At 45.4% G+C, this 22,281-nt stretch overlaps 1 protein-coding gene across 1 annotated transcript in view; it reads left to right on the forward strand.

Moving 5' to 3' along the window:
- The window catches only part of ppfia2 (PTPRF interacting protein alpha 2), a gene marked incomplete at its 3' end in the record, with an annotated part of 130,162 nt that overhangs the window by 64,213 nt on the left and 43,668 nt on the right, over positions 1 to 22,281 (forward strand). The window contains exon 3 of the mRNA XM_079755738.1: positions 21,141 to 21,242. Coding sequence (XP_079611864.1) covers positions 21,141 to 21,242 — 102 coding nt within the window. The remainder of the gene's footprint in view (positions 1 to 21,140; positions 21,243 to 22,281) is intronic.

The following is a 22,281-nucleotide window of genomic DNA, read 5'->3' on the forward strand; positions in this document are numbered from 1 at the left end:
ACGGTTGGGCATGCATGTCTTGGTGTGTGTGTTTGTGTCTGAGATGCATTGTTAGATTCACTGATGTTTTGCTGTTTTTTAATACTCACCAGATGGGATCGGTTTTTATTTCATTTCTTACAGTTGATAGTTTTAGTGGCACTCATTACCTTATGCTTTTTTAAATGATGGTTTTATAACAGACAATATCGCCTGGTAGTTGTTGCATGATTGTTTTATTTGTGATAATGGTTGAGCCAACGAAAAGGAGAACAGTAATAGAGGGTAGTTTGGTTTGATGTCCTCAAAAATGAAGATTCAACTAAAGACACAAAAGTAGTTTCCATGTCCGTTAGAAAGTGTGCATGAATGGGTGACGGCAATATTGTAAAGCGCTTTTAGTGGCCACTGGTTGGGAAAGCGCTATATAAATGCAGTCATTTAAAGGAACTATGCCTCCTCTGACCCTCTTTCTACCAAGTCTTTGTTCTCTCTGTCTGGTGCATCAGAGTGAGGGTCTGTACTGTAACCAGGGGAGACCCTCAGAACAAAATAGTACTCTCCGTAGGATCAAACGATACTGTGTTTTCTTAAGTACTAGAGGAGGTTAGTAGAAGCGTAGAGTGTCGAGGTGTCCCTGAGCAAGACGCCTCACCCTGACTCCTCCTGACGAGCTGGCTGTTGCCTTGCATGGTTGACGCTGCCGTCGGTGTCTGAATGTGTGTTTGAACCGTTGTAAGTCGCTCTGGATAAAAGCGTCTGCTAAATGCCGTAAATGTTTAAAATGGAAAACTAATACAAAATGAAAAAACTTTGAATTGCACAGCCTTCATCCATACACAGCCTGGATGATATCACCTGAATACACCCGTGCTTTACGCCACTGTTTTGTCTGAATTCTGTCTCAAAGAGTTATCAAAGAAAAAAACCTTCTAAAATTTCTCATTAACAGTCAACTAGTATCATATTTGTTGTAAGAAAAGTACGAAGGAGAGTTGAAGCGGCTTTCTCTAAAATTACGTCAGATTCACACCAAACACTCTCAGCAAAACTAATCAAAGGGCAGAAATAATAATGGCTTCCTTCTCCTCGCCTCCTGTGCAAGATCGTTTAACTGTAATAGGCGAGGTGCTCTCGGAAATTACCATTCATAGATGTTCCATTCTGCACGACCACAAGTGTTTAACGCAAGGAATCGTGTTTGGTTCCAAGGTGCTGCCGGTCGTGTTAATAACATCAGCTTGTTAGACCACAACAACCAACCGGTTGTTGTGCGACTGTTTTTGCCTTGTTAGAGGACTTCTGGGATGTTGTGTGTCGACCCTATGAATGAATTAGAGTTTAATAAGGGGCGAAGGACTCCCAGAAGTATTTGGCAATGGTAAGGCTAAAAACACCAAGCGATTCCTCGAGGAACAAAGGCTCTTCGCTTTTCCTCAATACAATAATTCTGAAAATGGGATCTTTCTCCTGTAAGGTCCCCTCCCCCAGTACAGGAGGTAGAGCGAGTTGGCTGGTAACCGGAAGGTTGCTAGTTTTATTGTAAATATTGTAAAGCGCTTTAAGTGGCCACTGGTTAGAAAAGCACTGTATAAATGCAGTCCATTTACCATAATGAGGGTTTATTGCCTAAGACCACAAACGTTAGGACAGTATCAACACCGTCAGGGAAGTAATGCCCAACGTACGGCTGGTCCGAGTGTCTAAATGGGTCCTCACTGACGACCGTGAAGGGGAAGACACATGCATTCAGGGTCTGCATTCATTTCCGTACAGTACCCCCCCCCCCCCCCCCCCCGTCTGATTCCTGTCTGATCTCCATGGCGCCATCTGGGAGACAGGAAGTAATATATCATTATCTGCACTGTCAATCCTAAACCGTCCATCGTTTGTTTGTTCTTTGGACGGGTCGATGCAGACGGGTCGTTTGAATTATTTGTACATTTTTTTATCTGTATTTCTTTCCCACTTTTGTTTTTTATTCATAGTTGATTCATTTCCTTATTTTTTGTGTTCTGTTCATAGCCAGTCGAACCCCTTGACTAAATGTTTCTCCACTCCTCTGTGCTTTCCTCGGAGAGCTCTACGTAACTCTAGCGCTCCTCTGATCCTGCTGTTCGCCGGGTTCCACACACGAAGCCCGCTGCACCTGCGTCAGAACCCGTTCGATCGGCGTTGAGCTCGCTGTGGATGGATTTATCAAGCGAGTGGCTTCAGTGTGACGCGTGTGTGAGGCTGCGTTCCGTCTGCATTTTCTATTTAAATCCTCCCCTCTGTTTCTATTTAAATCCCTCCTCTGTCACAAAGACTATTGCATATTCATTGTCACGTCGACGTCACTGAAGTTTTGATGTGTGCAAATTTAATTTCACTTATTTTAAGACGAAGTGAACAATAACACGATGAACGGAAAACACATTGTTGTTCAATTCAATTTTTGTTTACGGTGATGTACAGTGTTGCGTGAGAATCAATGCGACGATGCATGTTCTAAAGACGCCATGTGTGTGACGCTCCAGCGAGGGGGAGATGTTACGAGACAGCTCTTTATCTGTTCTGTGTCAGAGCCCAAGAGATTTATTCTTAGACTCCCTGCTGTGTGTGTGTGTGTCTGTGTGTGTGTGTGTCTGTGTCTGTGAGTCTCTGTGTGTGTGTGTGTGTGTGTGTGTGTGTGTGTGTGTGTGTGTGTGTGTGTGTGTGTGTGTGTGTGTGTGTGTGTGTGCACAAACATGAAAGTTCAGTCCTCTTGACGTTGACACTCAATCAAAGCGATGAAAGCGATAGTGTGTGAAGTGGTAGGATAGTCTGGGGGTAAAGGGTGTTCGACTCTCATCAGAAAGGTTTTGGGATTTAATCCCATTTCTGCAGTCTACCTGTGAGGACCTTGAGCCAAGATGGCCTGACCCCTACCTGCTTCTTAGTGATGTGTATATGTTTCTTCTGGTCAGATGATGTAGATAGTCCGGTCTGACCAACATGTTTTATGTTGGACGTTTTTGCTTTAATTAATTGTGACGTAATAAGGCAGATACAATATGCACTATACCCTCTAGGGAATACTGACAAAAATATATAATCAATATCTCTTTATCAATGTCAATTGGGCATAGGGAGAAGTAATGATTTCGGCTTGAAAAGCACATCTCTGCATTTAAAATTGTGATTATTTACTGATTATTCAAACTATCGTAACTATCTCTTCCTGTTTGACTTAAACTTCCGTTGACAATAGGCCTATACTTTATCATAATCATGTGGTTGTGCTGTTCCTGGGAGCATTTTGCGAGAACACGCCTCCCCAACATTGTATACAACAGAAATTTAACGCTGAAATATTTTGCGACTTGTATGGCGATGGTACATGGCTCAGTGGCCTTCTTTCGACGGGTATGTTTGTTGAGGAAGCCGTTGATGAACAGGTCAAGCACAGGACTTTCACACAGGATACTGGGGTTGGTGTGCCGCGTAATTCTTTAACTCAGTACTATTTTCAGCCGGGCAGAAATCTCTTTCCAGTAGAAAGCCCCTGAAGGCGAGTCCTGACTTCACCCCATAACGGTTACCTTTCGAGCCTGACGAAAATAAGTGGCGTTTGGCAATTTGGAAAATACAAAAGCAACCAAAGCGTTTGTTTAGTATGAAGTATAGTTTGGCTACAGTTAATCTTAGTCTTTTAGACGATTTGAAGACGAAACTAGTTAGGGTGAATAACGAGGACCAAACGAGGCGGTTCACCTTTTGGCTCACGGCACTGCCTCGGTCGGAACAATGAATACAAAGTGCAGAGAAATACCAGAACCCTTAAACGTCAACGCTTTTCAGCCATGATGAAGTCTGGAAATGCCACACTCACTAAGGCAAATAAAACTGTCTCCCTCCCCTGCACCCAAGGTGATTGATGACGGCGGGTTCCTTAGCAAAAAAGTGCCAGAAACCATTCCCTGCTTTAATAAAACAAAATGTGCGCTGACGTTACGGACCAGATGACCACGGGCAAGTTTCTGTATTCCACAACAGGCTTGACCTTCCTGCTGTCAATGCACATGTTCTGCACGACCAGGGCACAGGAAAAACATCCCAATAAAGACATTCATTCTAATGCTGATAAGAAAACTGGTCACAGGATCAGAAGGCAGCCAGGCCGGCTGAAAAGGAAGCGATGTATCGTGAACAGCCTGGGCCACGCCTAGCGCCCACTGCCCATTGCAGCCCCCAGAAGATGCTTGTGTCCCGGTGTCTGCTGTTGACCAGTGCCATGGGTGTTAGTGACATGTCTGTGGTAAAGGCATAAGAGAAACAATTGGAATCAAGTACTGGCATCACTGTTGCTGATGGTCATAAGCATTGAAAATTCAGACAAATCAAGTATGCCCTCCCCTAATGACTGCTAAAGATCTTTTCCCCATTGTCCCCATCTGTATGCTAAAAGACAGTGATCTAATATCAAAATATCAAACAAGTTACAGGCATATGTGTATTTAAACATGTAGGATACCAGAAGGTGGACATATAGTCTGGAAAGGGTTAGTGGTTAGTCTGTGAGAGCAATGTACTTCACTGGTATTAAGGATACCACCTGAATGAAAATATAAAAATAGACATACTTCATAATAACATAAGCTATTTTGGTTCAAGTGAAATGGCTTCAAATGAGTAAGTCGCACCTTTTGCGAATAAGCTGTTAACCTTGGTCCGATATTACATCAGAATTTGAGGAGCTGACACATGTAAACAAGAAAAAACATCTGAAAATTCCCGAAAGGGGTAAAACCTGAATAAACCGGTGGTTAAATGTTCAGCCTTGCGGCGGTTCTAGTATTCAGAAGGAGTACAAAACGTTGCTCTTTCCTTGGGGCCCTTTTTTAAAGAGTGTGGCTTGACTATTGTGTCTCTAAGCCCCTGTTAGAGCAGCTGGCATGCATTAGGGCTCTGAAACCACTCAGGCAGAAACTCTGTTTTGCCTGAGCGGGAACACTTCTGCCGCAGCGAGGGAGAACCACTGCTGTTTCTGACTGAGCTCATTTGAGTCGCACCGTCACATTCAATGATGTGCTCTTTTTAACAGTGTCTGGCTTCCAGTCCGATGCCCATTTAAACCTCAGTCTGTCCCTTCCTCCATCCCTCCACAAACCCATCCCTCCACCCTTGCCAATCATACTCCATCTATTCACCCGTCCCTCTATTGATCTATTGATCTATCCATCCATCAATGCATTTTGCCATCCTTTACTCCCTTCCTGATCAGGGCGAACCTGTCAATACTGGAAACAAATCAGGAGGAATCCCGTTCGTGTCTGCTAGCATTAACACAGAGGAGGAAGAGACTCTCTTTCTGTGCATACAACCTCTCCTCTTCCTCCTCCTCCTCCTCTGCCTACTTGTCCTCTTCCTCACCCTTCCTTCCCTCCTCTTCCTCCTGCTCCCCTTCGCTCATTAGCCCGGGCTGCATGACCTTATCTCCGTCAACAAGCGAAGACGCAACACCAAAACCCCTTGCCAAAACATACAGATGCAACAGGCTGAGGTTGCCATGGCTACCCGCTGCGTTGCCATTTAGTGAGAAGCAGGCCGTTGGTCGTGTCGTGCGCACGTGCATATACGCCCGGGTCGGTCGTGTCCGTGGCCTGTGACGGTTGTGGTCGCTTTGTGTGTGCTGGAAGGTCCTGCGCCGTGATTAGGTGGTTTGATTCGGTGCCATTGATCCAGTTGCTCTATCGAGGAAACGCAATCACCGGTGGCCTTTCAGCGACGCCGGGGCGCAGAGAGGGCGGAAGCTGGCGAACACACGCACACCCACCCTCTTTGGCTCTGGCGAGCTCTCTCATAAACAGAGCACACATATGTACCCGAACACACACACACACACACACACACACACACACACACACACACACACACACACACACACACACACACACACACAATCCTGAAAGCCAGGGCACAGAGCAGAGGAGCGAGGAGGAGGGATTCTGACTCAGGCACTGGCCTTGCCCCATGCTCATCAATGCTTGTTTTGCTCTCCAGGCAGAATTGTCTCCCCAATAACATCCTCCTGCCCTCCTCCCCTTCTCCCCTCCGGCCTTCCACACTAAACCTACAATAAGATGCAACCCCAACCTCTTTCTCCTTTACCCAGAATTCACTGCACTATGCTTTTATCCTAAGCAGCAAACGGGGCATTTCGGTTGAGAGAGTGGTTAGTCCTCGTGCTCAAGGATGCCTGCCGTTAAGGTGAAGCTGTGGGAGTAGGGGATCGAACTCCGTATGCTCCTAACCCAACACTGCCCTGTACACTGGGCCTCCACTCGTTTCATGTCAGGGGGCTGTCATACAGTTATAGCCTGTAAGACTCTGCGTGTGTGTGTGTGTGTGTGTGTGTGTGTGTGTGTGTGTGTGTTTGTGTGCGTGCGATTTACAAGTAAAACAAGGTGTTCATTTGGGGATAATGGAAGATGGAGGAAGAGAAAGACGATTTAGTATTTGTTTGGATCCAGCATCCTGTGTGTGTGTGTGTGTGTGTGTGTGTGTGTGTGTGTGTGTGTGTGTCTAAATATAGTGCAGTGATATTGGCAGAGAAGAAGCAGCGGTCCGTTCTTTTGACAGTGAGTGAGAGAGGATTGGTTGAGAGAGGGAGGAAGAGAGGAGGAGTGGGTGAGAAAGGGAGGAAGAGAGGAGTGGGTGAGAAAGGGAGGAAGAGAGGAGTGGGTGAGAGAGACAGTGAGGGAGAGAGGGAGGTGGAGTGGGTGAGAGAGACAGTGAGGGGGGAGGAGGAGGAGGGGATGAGAGAGACAGTGAGGGGGGAGGAGAGGAGAGGAGAGGAGTGGGTGAGAGAGACAGTGAGGGGGGAGGAGAGGAGAGGAGTGGGTGAGAGAGACAGTGAGGGAGGAGGAGAGGAGTGGGTGAGAGACAGTGAGGGAGGAGGAGAGGAGTTGGTGAGAGAGACAGTGAGGGAGACAAGGAGGAGGAGAGGAGTGGGCGAGAGAGACAGTGAGGGAGAGAGGGAGGAGGAGAGGAGTGGTTGAGAGTGACAGTGAGGGTGGAGGTGGATTGGGTGAGAGAGACAGTGAGGGAGAGAGGGAGGAGAGGAGTGGGTGAGAGAGACAGTGAGGGAGAGAGGGAGGAGAGGAGGGGATGAGAGAGACAGTGAGGGGGAGGAGGAGGAGGGGATGAGAGAGACAGTGAGGGGGAGGAGGAGGAGGGGATGAGAGAGACAGTGAGGGAGGAGGAGGAGTGGGTGAGAGAGACAGTGAGGGAGTGAGGGAGGAGGAGAGGAGTGGGCGAGGGCGTCAAGCCCAGCAGTGATGCTCGGCCATTTTTAGAAAACTGTTATTCAGCGTTAATTCTGCCCTTCAATATTTAAACAGCAGGAGCTGAACCTCCCTTCAGTCTCAGACCTCCTGCAAATGTCAAGAGACGTCCTACTCACCAGCGTGCATCTCTTCTTCTCCCTCTTTCTTGGTCTCGGTCTCCCTCTCTCTCTCTAACTAAAACCTCATTCTGCTTTGCCTACGTGTGTGTCTATAACAAATGTTTCCATAGAAATGATTGTTATTTTATCTATAGTAGCATGTTGAGTCACAAGCCAACCTATTTGACCTTTTATTCGACTATGACTTGGTTAGTAGGAGGTATGGATGTTATGCTCATTAGCAAGATTTAACTTTTAACCATCCAACTGAGCTTGTATATGAGATACTTTTAAGGGAAGCTTCCTAACTAGTGACTTGTTTGGACTAATAGTGTTCTACCACCAGAGAAGCGGTATCATTGTTGGATCCTTAATGTCCATACTCTTCCTGTACACATCCTAGAGCGATCTCTAACCCCTACCTTCTCTTCCCAAATGACCTGCATCTACAAACGGACTGTAAATCACTTTTAATAAAGGGGTCTGCTCACTTATTAAATTAGAGACGTTTTTCCTATGAGCATGTCACTCTCTCGTCATTGTGTGTGGGCATCCACCCTCTGAAACACCACACATTCCTCCCATCATACTGTCACGCTTCAAGTTTCTGAACAGAGAACTTCCCAACGACCGGAGCGACATCACCTGCTACCCCCGCAACTAAATGGCTGACTCTCTCTAACTGACACGATGTCGAAGGGGGCGGGAATCCAAACACTAGTCTTTCTGAGCACCCGCTTTTTTGCACCGCGGAGCAGAACGCTAATTCACGAGGAGGGAGAGGTCACATGGTTCGCCATGGCAACGCTGCTCAGAGATTGACAAGAACGTGGGTTTCCATGGTGATGATGTTGTTTGTGGGAATGCGGGTTGAAGGAAGAGAAAAATAAAAAGCAGGCAGCGTCTCACAACATCACGAAGCATTTCACACCGTTGTACAGTTGTATAAAATCCAAAGATTGCAGTGTAGCCGTAAACCATACATTGCCATCTATTATTTAGAGGCTGTAAATTGGCACATGCATAATTAATCTGCGGTATCAACCAAATCTCCATTAACATGCAATCAAGATTCCCTGGGGAGAGATGCAAAGCAACCTGGCCCCCGATGAAGAACAGGCCCATTAAGCAATGCAAATAACATGTCAGCACACTGTAGATCCTCTCCCCTGTTTAAAGCATTCCTCTCTTCATTGAAATGTAGGTCAGGGATCCAGGTGAGTTTGTTGAACTCTGCGGGCTTAGCTTCTGAGTCTAGGATGTGAGGGTTTTAAGTTTTGATCGTTGATGTCGTGTTGGATTCATTTGTTTGTTTCCCTTTCACATCCGAGTCAGAAAGTCGTTTGAAATCACTTTCCCGTTCTGCAGTGAGTTCTTCCACTGTTCAACACGGTGGCAGCTTTTAATACTTAATTGTATTTTATTGCTTATTGCTCTATTGCTACTGAAGTCCTGTTTTTTGAAGGAAACTACGAACTACGAAATACGTAGTTGAATGACATCTTGAAGTCACCTGTGAAACGTGGGAGTTGTTGAATTCAACAGCATTGCATTAAAAGATCTAAAACTCGGGCAGAAATAACTTTGTTAATGTATTAAAGTGCTATTCACTTTACGTTAAGTCACGTTTATTTATAATTTCGTAATTTCCTTAGTAATTAGCCACAAGTAACATACAAAATATCACCCCTAGAATGTCTTAACAAGACAAATCTATATGACATATCTGGCAACGCCATAGTGGATGCTGCAGTCCCTGTGGCGCATAACTGGCAACCCCGGTAACTCTATGTGTTTGAGACAAGAGTTGGCAAATTCTCAGACCCTGGAGATGTGACCGGCTCTCACCCTGAAGATATCGGACACATTCTGAACAATCTCCCCCTCCTCCCTCCTTGTGATTTTCTCAGACATATTTGGCAGCCCTCTGTCTAGTTCTGTAAGGGGGGGGACTAGCCCTGGCAACGTAGCAGAACTAGCAATCAATCAGGAGCCCTCACACGCCGACCTGAGTGTCAGGCTGCTTTTAGAATACATGCTGTACACGTACATCCTGACGCCTAGGCAGTACTACCGTTCAAACTCTCTCTCTCTCTCTCCGTGGCATCTCCTTCTGTCTCCGTCTCACTCTTTCTTGGACAGCCTGTTAACATTCCAGGATTCCGGAAGGCCGCAAGGCCTCTGGAGAACTCCCATCAGCCCTGAGCCTGTCACATTACGCGCTTCATTTCAAAGTTTAGAATTCCGGTATGCCGGATTGCTCTCCGGAATTCTGCCGCAAGGCCTCTGCAGATGACACATCAGCACTGGCACTGCACATGACAATGGCTGATGGTTCATTTGAAAGTACATTTTAAATTCCTGGTCCATGACTTGGTCACGCCTCATCTTACATCCCGGACTCGCGTCCTGCACGTTCTCTGACCCACACTTGTTGACTGTTCCTTGAACTTGTATTGATGGGGATGTGATCGTGCCTTTGGGGCGATGGCACCCAGACTGTGGAAGGCTCTTTGTTTGCCTTTTACAAGGACGTTTTTTTAACAATCAAAGGCTCCAGGGTTTTTTTGTCCGTATTTTTGGTCACCCCACGGTTGTTTTGGTGTTTTTATGTGGGTCAGTGGTGTTTTTGTGTTGTGTTTTATTGTTGGGAAGCAGTGTGATTTGTGTCTGTGAAAGGGGACGGATAAATCACCTTTGCTACGTCTGTTCTTGCTCTCCGTTTCTCTCCCTGTCTCTCTAACTCCTTCGCTCTCCCTCTGTTTCTCCCCCTCTCCCTCCTCCTCATCACCTGCATAGCGGTTAAGTGCTAATCTCTAACGTCTTCACGTTGTGGAGCGACATCAGCGATTCAATATCACTAATCATTATAATATTGTGATTCAGGCTGCACAATTATAATCTCATTCCCTCACAATTTAATATGTTGGTTGTTGTTAGCCACAACATCGAATGCCTGATAGCATCCAAAAGGAGGATGAATGGCGTTATCTTGATCAAATCAGACCGCCCGTTTACAAAATCTCCAACAAACAAAGGTCAATTAATCCAGGCATTGAAGTAGTAGAAAATATTGTTTCCTTCATTTTCACACACTTTTCCAGGTACCTCGTTGTCAGATGCTAATGTTTTAAAGGATAACCGAAGTGGGTGGGACACTGAAAGGGACACCATCACATTTGTGTGTTTTCTGATGTGAGAGAATACTGTTTCATTGTGTGTGTGTTAGCGTGCGTGTATCTGCTTGTGAAGCTAAATTAATCAAGCATGCTGTACAACATCATCAGGGTTGAGGATTTGATTCCCAACGGGCTGACCCATACTTTAAAATGCAGTCACTCACTCATGGCATCGTATCGACTTTGGATAAAAGTGTCCAGTATATTACACTTTTATGATCTGAATCATTGGTTCGATTTGTTCCCGGGGGGCTGATAGTTCTGTAAGGGACGACGTTCAGATAAGAGAGAAACTTGAAGAGATGGGGAGAGTTTTAGATTGAGAAGAGGTGGAGAAAACGAGACTTAAAGATTGGTAGAGAGAGAGAGAGAGAGAGAGAGAGAGAGAGAGAGAGAGAGAGAGAGAGAGAGAAGAGAGAGAGAGAGAGAGAGAGAGAGAGAGAGAGAGAGAGAGAGAGAGAGAGAGAGAGAGAGAGAGAGAGAGAGAGAGAGAGAGAGAGAGAGACCTGGCTGAAGCAGTGGTGCTGCTGGTTTTGGTGTTGGATATTGAACCGCCGTCGTGCTGCAGAGACAGAATTGAACAAGAGCAATCAGGACCATGGAGAGCGTCAGCCCTGTCAAACCACACAGTGCTCATTCGAGAACGCTGTCTCTACGGCTGTCCGTCGACATACACCAGGCGCTGAAACCAGGCCGCTGTGTGAAACAGAGAGAGGAGATTAAGGAGAGACCAGCGATGATAAACGTGTATCTGTGGGCCAGCCTGCTGTCGATTTTATCTGGTGTCTCGCTCCATTATTTGTTTCCCAAAGGAAAGGAGCGTGTGTGTGTGTGTGTGTGTGTGTGTGTGTTACTGCTCTGTTCCTCTGCCTTGTCCTTGATGTGACCGTGTCGGTACATTAAGATGCCAATACAGAGAGAGAGAGAGTGGTAGAGAGATAGCGAGATACAGAGAGAGAGAGTGGGAGAGAGAATGGTAGAGAGATAGAGATTCAGAGAGAGAGAGAGAGAAAGGTAGAGGCAGAGATTCAGAGAGAGAGAGAGACTGGTAGAGAGATACAGAGATTCAGAGAGAAAGAGATAGTTAGAGGGAGTCCTATGTGTCTGGCCGGTTACACTTTAGTGTGTTCTGCTGTATATGTGTCACTCGCCCCCTGTGCATTATGGGAAACGCAATGGATCACAGCACACACCAGTATGGAGCATGAGGGCTGGCTGGTATTAAGAATAGCAATGCTTACTGCAACTGATATGGGAGATACTTAAGATGGCAAGTGGCCTTGTGTTTCACTATCCATATTTAATGACCTTGTCTTACACTGCGTTACATTAGGTTACATTTATATTGGATAGTTGTTTTTGTAGCAGGGCTCGTGGCTGTAAACGGGCTCCATGTTTCTTTAACAATGTATGTGAGTTAGCATTTCCCTGCTGTAAATGTGCTGTGTGTTGCACAGACTCGTTGTTGCTGCTGAAAAGTGCAATGTGGGCAAACTAAGGGCCAGCGTTCAGGAGCTAATGCTGCTAACTGCACCACCCCACACACACACACACACACACACACACACACACACACACACACACACACACACACACACACACACACACACACACACACACACACACACACACACACACACACACACACACACACACACACACACACACACACACACACAGCCTTGACTAAACAATAGAGAAAAAGACAGAATGTGCCTTCCTCACTGCAGCAGAGTTCACAGCTCTAAAGATCCCATTATGAGGTTTACAACTTTAGTTGAACTTGACTAATTATTCATTTAACAATTAATATTAGTTGAATTTTTTTATGAATTATTAATTGGCATGAATCATCATAGCTTTGTTAGTAGTCCAAGCAAGTTCTGTAAAACACTGTTTCCCATCCCATCCTTTCTGTATATAAATTATCTCAACCTCTGATCCACATTCACTTGTCATTTATATGCTGTTTTTATAACTCTAGGTGTTGTAAAATGTGAGTTAAATTGGAAGCATGAAAGAGAAGGATGATTGGAGAAGAAAACATGATTTGAGAAGGAAGACTTAAACTGGGGTCTGAGGCAAACAGACCATAATAACAGCGTTGTATAAAAAAGTCTGGAAAACATTTACACTTTCTCAAAGACGTACTGATGGCTGTTTGGATGGTATTATCACTCTGATCGATGTTTGATTATGGGATGGCTGACAGGTCAAGAGATCTGGAAGTGAAGCCTGTTAGTTTTCTCTGTATTGTGGCGTCTTAACGGCATTCCTACCTCCAGAAAGTTTAGTTTATTGTTACTTAGATGTCTGTTTCATGTTAAAGGTTTTCCATGTTTTTCCATGTCAGTTCACACCAGCAATGAGCTTGGATGGCCAAGGCTTTCTGTTCATTCATGTCCATCGCTGAACGGTTATCAGTGTGTAAACATGGATTTCATTTCTGCTGTGGAACACGGCCGACCGCTACTGAGTGGTTATCTGTTCCAGTTCCACCACTCGCCTGATTCGTTAATCTTTTCACCAATGTGTGGACTCGTTTGCCAATCTGGCAGCTTTGTCGCCGCTGTTTGGCACCTGGAGCAAGACAGAATTGTTGTGCTCTCGCTCTTCAAGGAACTTGGACCTCAACACACACCAACACATTGAGCGGCCAACCCCGGTACAAAGATGTTTAAAAAAAGAAATCCCTATGTCCTCTGGATGTCCTATGGCCCTTTTAAACAGTTTTAAAGGGTTTCTGGTTCCAAAATAACATTGTCTTTATCTTCTGGTTAGGAGGCAGACGGAGCTTCCATTAACACAATGAATTATCTGAAATATCTTGAATGATCTTGTGGCCTCTGTGTTTGTGTCTGAGACTTCACCAATGGACTCTCCCACATAGCGACCATACATCAACTGGCTAGCTCAGGGTAACCAACGGTAGTTTATAGTACACAGCAATGTCACTACTGCCCCTAGTGGGCGGATGTAGGTATCCCACTCGACAACAGTTATCCACATGAACAATACGCTTCCTTCCTTCTTCTGCTCCGTGTGTCACGTCGCACCCCTATCTCCCTGACCGGCAGCACATGATGAATGAGCTGACATTTACAGCCGGTCCGGGGGGAATGCTCCACGAGATTATCTGCGGTGAATCTGTCTAGCTGCGCTGCTACTGTTTGGGCGCTAGGGAGCCTGCGACATCCAACGGGACCTCCAGAACGTGGTCGCCTCGTTTATATTACCGCTTATATCTTTTATCATCATGAGTGCCAAACCCGCACCCAACATTATGTGTGTGTGTGTGCGTGTACACTATACCATGAAAGCAAGGGTATTTTTGTGAAGTTGCTTTTGTAGTAGTAAGTACATTCTCTCTCTCTCTCTCTCTCTCTCTCTCTCTCTCTCTCTCTCTCTCTCTCTCTCTCTCTCTCTCTCTCTCTCTCTCTCTCTCTCTCTCTCTCTCTCTCTCTCTCTCTCACATCCTATAATACTCTATCGCACCCCCATACTGTAGGGGTGGGTAGCGGACCCAGTGTGCTCTCCAATTTATGCATTATATCCCTTTACCGCTCTCTCTCGCCTGTAATTTCCAGTTTTATTGAACATATGTTTGAGTATTACTCGTAATATTCCCCTGCTTATTACAGTTATTCATCATTCATGGGACGTCTATATTCTGTTGTTGACAGGGTAGTCACTCCCAGCCTGAAGCGCTGGGTTTTATACCAGCGCCCCACCGATACCGGATTTCAGGGGCCGATGCCGATACCGATATTAGGGGGAGTAAAAGATCACCGATATATCGGCCGATATTCCAACTATAGATGTATAGGCCTTTTATTTGATACACATATCGTGGTATCTTGATGAATCACCTGACATTTACAGCCACGAGGTTATCTGTGGTATATCTGGCTAGCTGGGCTGTTGCTGAAACCGATATTAGGGAGTAAAAGATTACCGATATATAGGCCGATATTCCAAATATGGATTCTGTATCGGGACATTTATTTAACATATATATATCGCGGTATCTTGGGGGTGGAGCAGCGGATTGGCTGCTCAGCCTCCAGCAATGCTTGGGGCCGCAGCAGCATCTCATTAACACCAAGAGATAAAGGAACCAATGACCTGTCTGAGGGGGTGGAGCTAAGAACCTGTGGGGGGAGGAGCTACTGACCTTCACGGCCTCTGCTAATAAAGAGCAGTCATAAATAGTTATGCTTTAATCAAACATATAACAGTATTACCTTTTTTACGATCGTAACACTGTAGAATGGATTTCCAATACGCTGTCATTCGAGAGTTAACCCCTGGATACTGCCATGGGGTTCTTGGATTTTCAGGGCTTTGGTCGATTCTCCTCAGGATCAAAGTTGGTTCTAAAGAGCAGTAAATCTACCCCGATGTAATGCCCCACTCCCAGATTTATGCTTCAGCCTTCGGGTCGGGAGAGGGCGATGACCTCTGACCCCCCGCCCAAGACTAAAGGTCAATGTAAATCAACGTGTGTGTGTGTGTGTGTGTGTGTGTGTGTGTGTGTGTGCGTGTGCGCGTCCAAGTGTAAATAAAAATAATAAATGAAAACGACGCACATGTGTTTAAGTAAAAGTTATTTGATGTTCAGATGGGATTTCAACATCAGATAATCCTGCCTGTAAGAAGCCTTTTACCTGCTTGACATAGCATCCTGTCTTTCATTTGTCTAAGTATGAACTAGAGCTGGCATCCTGTCTTTCATAGGTCTTACAATGGGCTAGAGCTAGAATCCTGTCTTGTTTTAATTACCAATTACATGCAGTCTCGGGTGTTCCTATTAATCAGAGTCCCAATCACGCCACCCGTTGTAGTGACGATCAAATCATCAGGCTCTATTAATTGGTGGTTAATGGTGCGTGGTTTACACACACACACACACACACACACACACACACACACACACACACACACACACACACACACACACACACACACACACACACACACACACACACACACACACACACACACACAAAACATACACACTTATTTTCTAGTTTGTAACATTTGAAAGGCAAACATGCATTTCCCCTCTTCGGGTCTCCTCTGATATATTCTTTGTTAAGAAGTCCTGCGGTGTCTGTCTGTATGTTGGTTAGCTAACATGCTCAGCGAAGGGTATCATTCCTATAGTAGTGGGAATTCTGGAATATTTATCCATCTCATTCGGTAGATACTTGGGGCTGACGTTGGATCCATGTTGAAGCCATGTTGGATGAGTAACTCTCCCTCCACACAGACACACCAAGACACACACAGACACACACACAGACACACACACATCCCAAGTCCATCTGGTGTTTATTTTGACAGAGACACAAAATGTCCCAACGCACACACACCCTAGCTGTACAGAAGAATGTACCAAAGCTTTTTAGTCAAACTAGCTGCTGTAGAAATCCAGGTCAATGTTATGTGTATCGCCCTGGACCCCAGTTACAGTCTCAGTGGACTTCACAGGCCCAGCTTGTACGAAACCCTCTGACCACTATGCCCTCTGAATGGCAATGAACGACTCCAAAGTTACCCAGAGGGGAGAAACCTTGAAAGCATGTGGCTCAGGAGGTAGAGCGGCGTTGGCTGGTAACCGGATGGTTGCTAGTTAGATCCCCGGCTCCTCCTAGCGGAGTGTCCGCGGTGTCCCTGAGACAAAACACCTCACCCTAACTGCTCCTGACGAGCCGGCTGTCGCCTCGCATGGTTGACACCGCCATCGGTGTGCGATTGGGGGAATATCAGGCATTATTGTAAAGCACTTTGAGTGGCCACTGGTTAGAAAAGCGCTGTATAAATGCAGTCCAGTTACCATTTAGAAGAGCCATCCCTCCTTCCAGGAACTCTTGGGAGTGCAGTAGGTGCGACTGGGCAGACGTATAATGGTAGCACAAAACAAAAACCCTCACGGTAGAACAGATTGGTGAAACTGTCTCTTTGTTTTCCGGTGCATCCAATTCATATTTTTATCCTCTTTCTCCCAAAAAAACAAAATCGATGATCTCCACTCGAGACCAAGCTAAAAATATCCACCCCGTGATCTATGTTGACGGTGGACATGGTGGTGTGTCACGCATCCACTGAATGTTGTCCGTCCGTGGATGAGATGCGATATCGTCTTGCTCCTTCTCTGGGATATCTTCCTCTCCCCTCACCCACGCACTGTAAATATGATTTGGAGCTTTAGGTTGTCCGTGGGTATTATGCTATCTGTACAATTGACCGTGGTTCGAAAGATGAGTGATTGTGTTGTTGCGTTAAGGGTGTGTTTCCCCCATAATGTGGCGTGTTGTACGTAATTAGACTCACAATTCATCGATTGATATTCACATTCTCATTTTGATGTATTTGATGTGTTTTTGACAACGACATGCATTGTTGTTGCTTTGTGCTAGAATGTGATGGTACGATCTAATTTAGTATGGCACACACACACACACACACACAGCGGATGACAGTTTTTTCACTGGTAATAAGGGAGGATTCCTTGTCTACTGTTTCCATTTCTATTAACCTCCCTGCCATATTGAGCCACGTACACACTTGCTATAACTACTCTGTTGCTGTCTCTCTATCACTCTCGCTCACTTTTACACACATGCACACTCTCCATTACACACACACACACACACACACACACACACACACACACACACACACACACACACACACACACACACACACACACACCATCTTTTCCTCCATAGCTCTGTCGTTCTCTACCTTGAACATTCTTATACCAACACACACAGCCCACAGCCCAGTATTGCAGGGCCAAGCAGTATTCCCAGGTAATCATCTTGAGAGTCTTTTTTTTTTCCCCAGCAGAGGCTAGCAAATGGTTTCCTCTGCTGGTCCAACTGGGTCCAGCAGTTTGAGTAGTTAAAGGAAGGATTCCTCAACTAAAAGTATCCGACTGCAAATTAAAATTCAAACGAATGGTGACAGTGACTGCTGTTTTGTTCCCGCCTTTTGATCCCACCTTGATTGACAGCAACCGACAGCAAACCACTTTCAAACACTTGCCTCAAAATTGTCAAATAAAGACGAGCTGTCCATTGTCAATCAAGGAAGGTTTAAAGCCACACATCTTTCCTACAAATTGGTTAAATTTCTCCGAACTGATTGCTAATAGGCTGCATCAAACCATCGTCTGAGCTCCCCACTTTTGGACAAACACCAATGGAGACTTGGTCCAAACATGGCTACCTATTCTCATTAGTTTTCCATCATTCCCATTATTTCCCTGCAGGGAGAGAGGTCATGGAGGCAGGCCGGGCCCAGGTTCCCATGAGCTCTGGGGTTGGCTGTGTTGTTTATTTCCTGTTGGCTGGAGAGAGTGCAGACGGACTCACACCAACCCGTCCTTAATGGACTCTCCTGGGAGTTGCACGCTGTTTCTCTATTTTACTACTTAATTATTTAGCAAGCGCTTTTATACCACGCGACCAACAGCGAATTCAGATTCACGTCATTACATTTGTCAGAAGAAAGAGAACCAACGATATATCGCTGTCGGTACAGTAAGGATGTTCATTGAAACAAGTGCCAAGCACTTACAGTTGCTAGGTTAACCCATTCCCCGTGTACAACAAAGATAGCTAGGATAAGATGCTACACAATGTTTTCATTAAGGAGCAGGCAAGGTTAGGGAATGCCTTCAGGTTGGGCTGCAGACACCGGGGTTTGAACCCAGGACCCCTTTGGCTTACCATCATACGTGTAGGTGAACATATATCCTATCACCTTTCACCGATTTCTTTTTCTCTTCAATCCTTCAATTTTTTCATCCGCTGACCCTTTAGCTCGCTTGATTAAGTTTCGACAAAAGCGCCCACAACACTCCCACTGTGTTTTGCTGGGCTTCGGTCGACAGCTGTGTGATTTACAGTCACAGGGCTTGGCCAGAGACCTCCATGGGAATATGAGGGCTGCTCGTGTTTTCATTGCTCCATTGGTGTAGTTTGGTTCATGTTGCCTGCTCCTATTTCTCCAGTCTTGCTGCAATGGGACCGCAATACAATTGGAAACATTGGCATCGATTGGTTGTGTATGATTGTCTTTGTTTACACTGGAGATCGATTGGCTCTTTCTTTATATGTTTCCCCTTCTAGATCATTATTTTGGTTTTGGTTTCTCTATCCTGTTCTGTTGGTGGCCGACTTTTGTCTTTCCTCCGTTACTTTCTGACTCCCTTCATCATTCCTTCTCTTTCCTGTTTATTCTCTCACTTTCTCTTCTTCCTTCTGCTCCTTCTCTTTGTTCTCTTTCCATCTCGGGTTGATTTGGTTTGATCAAGATACTCTGGAGGTGCCTAACCCTAACACGAATATCTATCTACAACCCTGGCTCAATGACCACTTTTTGATTCAAACATTATGCTGCGATGCAACCGAATCTGCTGGCTTGTTTTATTCGCCCTGCCAAATGTGTATGGTTGTGATTGGCCCGGGGTGGGCTAATCACAACCGCTTATCTATAGGGGGGCGGGTTTAATATCGATGACTGAACAGAGGAGCCCCCTATGGGAGCGCGATTGAGACATTTTCATAAATAACCAAGATAGCTACAACAGATGTGTCACATGTTCCGTTGCCCTGATTGGTTGTCGTCTATCCAGTTGCGTCCGGAGGCATTTGGGGTCTGCGCCCGTTGATAACTCCCCCTTGGAAATGTAAAATTACATTAGAGGTTGCCTTGGCCTATGTGCATTGTGATTTACCGGTGTTCAATTACAACCAAACAACAAGAATATCCATTAAATGCTAAGTTTAAGGTGGCTATTGTTAGCAAGATTCCCCTGGGGAAGAGATTTACCAGCATTAAAGTCATTTTACGTTATTTTATTTTGTTCTGAAGTAGCCTACCTCCTCACCTGATACCAAAACACAGTTGTTCCTCTTTTAAAATGGCTTCCTCTAAAAGCAGTCGAGGGGAAGATGTTGTATTGGGCAGGAACACTGTATGAGATCAATACACTGTATGTATTGATCTCTCCCTTCCATTGAACCCCTTCCTCATTTATTGTTTGTCTCGGTTTATACATTTAAGGACGTTAATTGTCCTAATCCTGGCAGAATCTCCCCACTGTGTAATCCAGAGATTGTTGTTCTACTACTACTGTTGTTTCACATTTCATGCCGGCCGCCCGATGAAAGCCCCCCTCTCTCTGCACGTTATCCTCCTCCTCCTCCCCTCTCCGGTGTTGCTATGGTAACATCTGGGATTCCGGCTGCTGCTGACCTGATCTTGTTGCTAACCCAGTTGTAGTGAACTCCAGGGCGCTCTCGCTGTTCCAGTTGCTCCGCACACAACGCAACCTCCTGGCTCCGTGTGAGAGTCGAACCGTTGCTGAACTGACAGTCATTAAAAAAGTTGATCCGTGCAAAGGATGTTGCATGGATTCTAGAAGTTATTTTGCTACATAGAGATTATTATTGTACAGTCTTGTGTGTTGGTTCTTTAACTGTAGGTGCACAGACACAGTTATATGAAGTAACTCACAATGTTCAGTGAATTCAAAACAAAAATTTTCGTACTATGAAACTGTCGGTCACATTGGCCAAATAAATACTCAATTTTTCCCGCCGTCTTTCTCCCAGCTTTACAGCGAATGTTTTTGAGGAATATTGTCATCCGATTTCAAGAGGAAAAGGGTGGTCCGAAGGGTAATGGTGCTTAGTGACTCTCCAGTGTCTGCTTCACATCAACCGAACCATCAGTCTCTGAACCAATCAGGGAGGAACGCTCTCTTCCAGAGACGCATGCACAGGCGGTGCCTCGTTTAGGGTACACACACGCACACGCACGTGCGCGCACACACAGACACACAGAGACACAGACACACACACACGCTCACACAGAGACAGACACACACACACACACAGACACACACACAGACACGGACACAGACAAACAGAAACACACACACACACACACACACACTCTATTGGAGCTGCAAGGTGTGTCTCCTCCTAAACGTGTCCCTCTCTTTCCTCAAAGTACGAGAATCTGCTTCTGTTCAGGAATGGTAACCAATAAGCAGGAGAAGCCGGGCATAATTGACTGTAATGTCTGCAGAGTGGCACCAACAGCCTGCCAAGCAAGAGTTGTGCAAGGAGGGGGGGGGTTTTCGTGATGGGGGCCCCCCTCTGCCCCCTCGGAGCATGAGCGTCCTAGCGGTACATTTAATGTTCGTCTTGCTCAGGGCTGTTGGTTAGGAGTCAGGTAGAGTACAATGTGAGGTTGACTGTCTCTGTTCACTGTTTGTATAGAACCAATACAACAGAGATTTGTGTATATTGTTATTATATACGTTTCAAACATATTGTCTTGGCCTCTGTTCTGAATTGATCACTATCGTTATCGACTATGGTGGAGTATACTCATTTGCGTTAGTATGGTTCTACAGTATGTCATTCCTGCACATCACACCTTTAAACCTTCACAGGTCGACTGCCGTCCATTGTGAATGGTTGATGTTGTTTTTCCGAAGGCTATCTAGCTGCAATGCTAACCTCTGTGTCTCCTGTGTTGTCGTCCCGTAGGAGTTTGCGGCGCTGACCAAGGAGCTCAATGTCTGTCGAGAGCAGCTGCTGGAGAAAGAGGAGGAGATCTCGGAGCTCAAGGCCGAGAGGAACAACACCAGGGTCAGTGGACTTTCATGCTTAAGAAGCTAATGGCTCCCAACAATGCTAATGTCGCTAATGATGCTATAGATGCTTGCGGAATCCTAAAGAGTCTTTTCTTCCGAGACCACCATGGGTACGGAATAGACCGCAATGGGTCTGAAATGCCTGAGTTTCCCCACAATCCCTTATTGAAATTCATTCCACTCCCTAAAGCACTTTGATGTAATTCAAGCTATTCCTGACCTCACAGTTTACCTTGCAGTATTTCATAGATACTTTGTGGAAGAAATTCCTAAAAATGTAATTTCTTTGTCCGGGAAATAATAAGCTTACATTGATGAAGCTTATGGTTTAGGTAAATAAACGGCTGAATATACGATGCTAAACCGCCTTGGTATTATATATGGATTTAGATAAACCAGAGATTATGTTTGAGTGCTTCAAGGTATGCTTAGCTACTGTATATCACAACAGCTTAGATTTGAGTGCTTCAAGAACCTGATATTTTTATCAATCACCAAGAAAAGTGAAAATTTTGAATGTTGAAAATGAATTGAATGTTAGATCCACAAACCTGCCAGCTTGTGAAACAATTTGCAATCTGCAAACTCATGGCTCTTTGCAGCGCATAGGCCTACAGTAGATTGTTATCCTGACTCTGGTGATTAATCGCCTTTCCATTTTTCTCTTTTCAAACAAGCCTTTCCTTTTCAAACAAGCCTTTAAGCTTACACTGTGAAATGATGGAGATCAAGCTAATTCAACATTAGCTTGATTTCAATCATTTCACAGTGTAGGCTTAAGGCATCCCCATCTTCCCTCATCCACACACACACACACACACACACACACACACACACACACACACACACACACACACACACACACACACACACACACACACACACACACACACACACAAACACCTCATTATCCCTGGTAATGTTTGTCGCTTGAGCACGTCCAGCCCTTTATGTCTGTCCCAGTTTGTCCGCCTCCGTTCCTCGAAGGCTTCCCTGTTCAGCAGTCATACTCGTGACTCAGGGAAAGCGATCAT

Source organism: Pollachius pollachius (genome assembly GCF_949987615.1).
Source record: "Pollachius pollachius genome assembly, chromosome: 18".
In the NCBI taxonomy this organism is placed as follows: domain Eukaryota; kingdom Metazoa; phylum Chordata; class Actinopteri; order Gadiformes; family Gadidae; genus Pollachius; species Pollachius pollachius.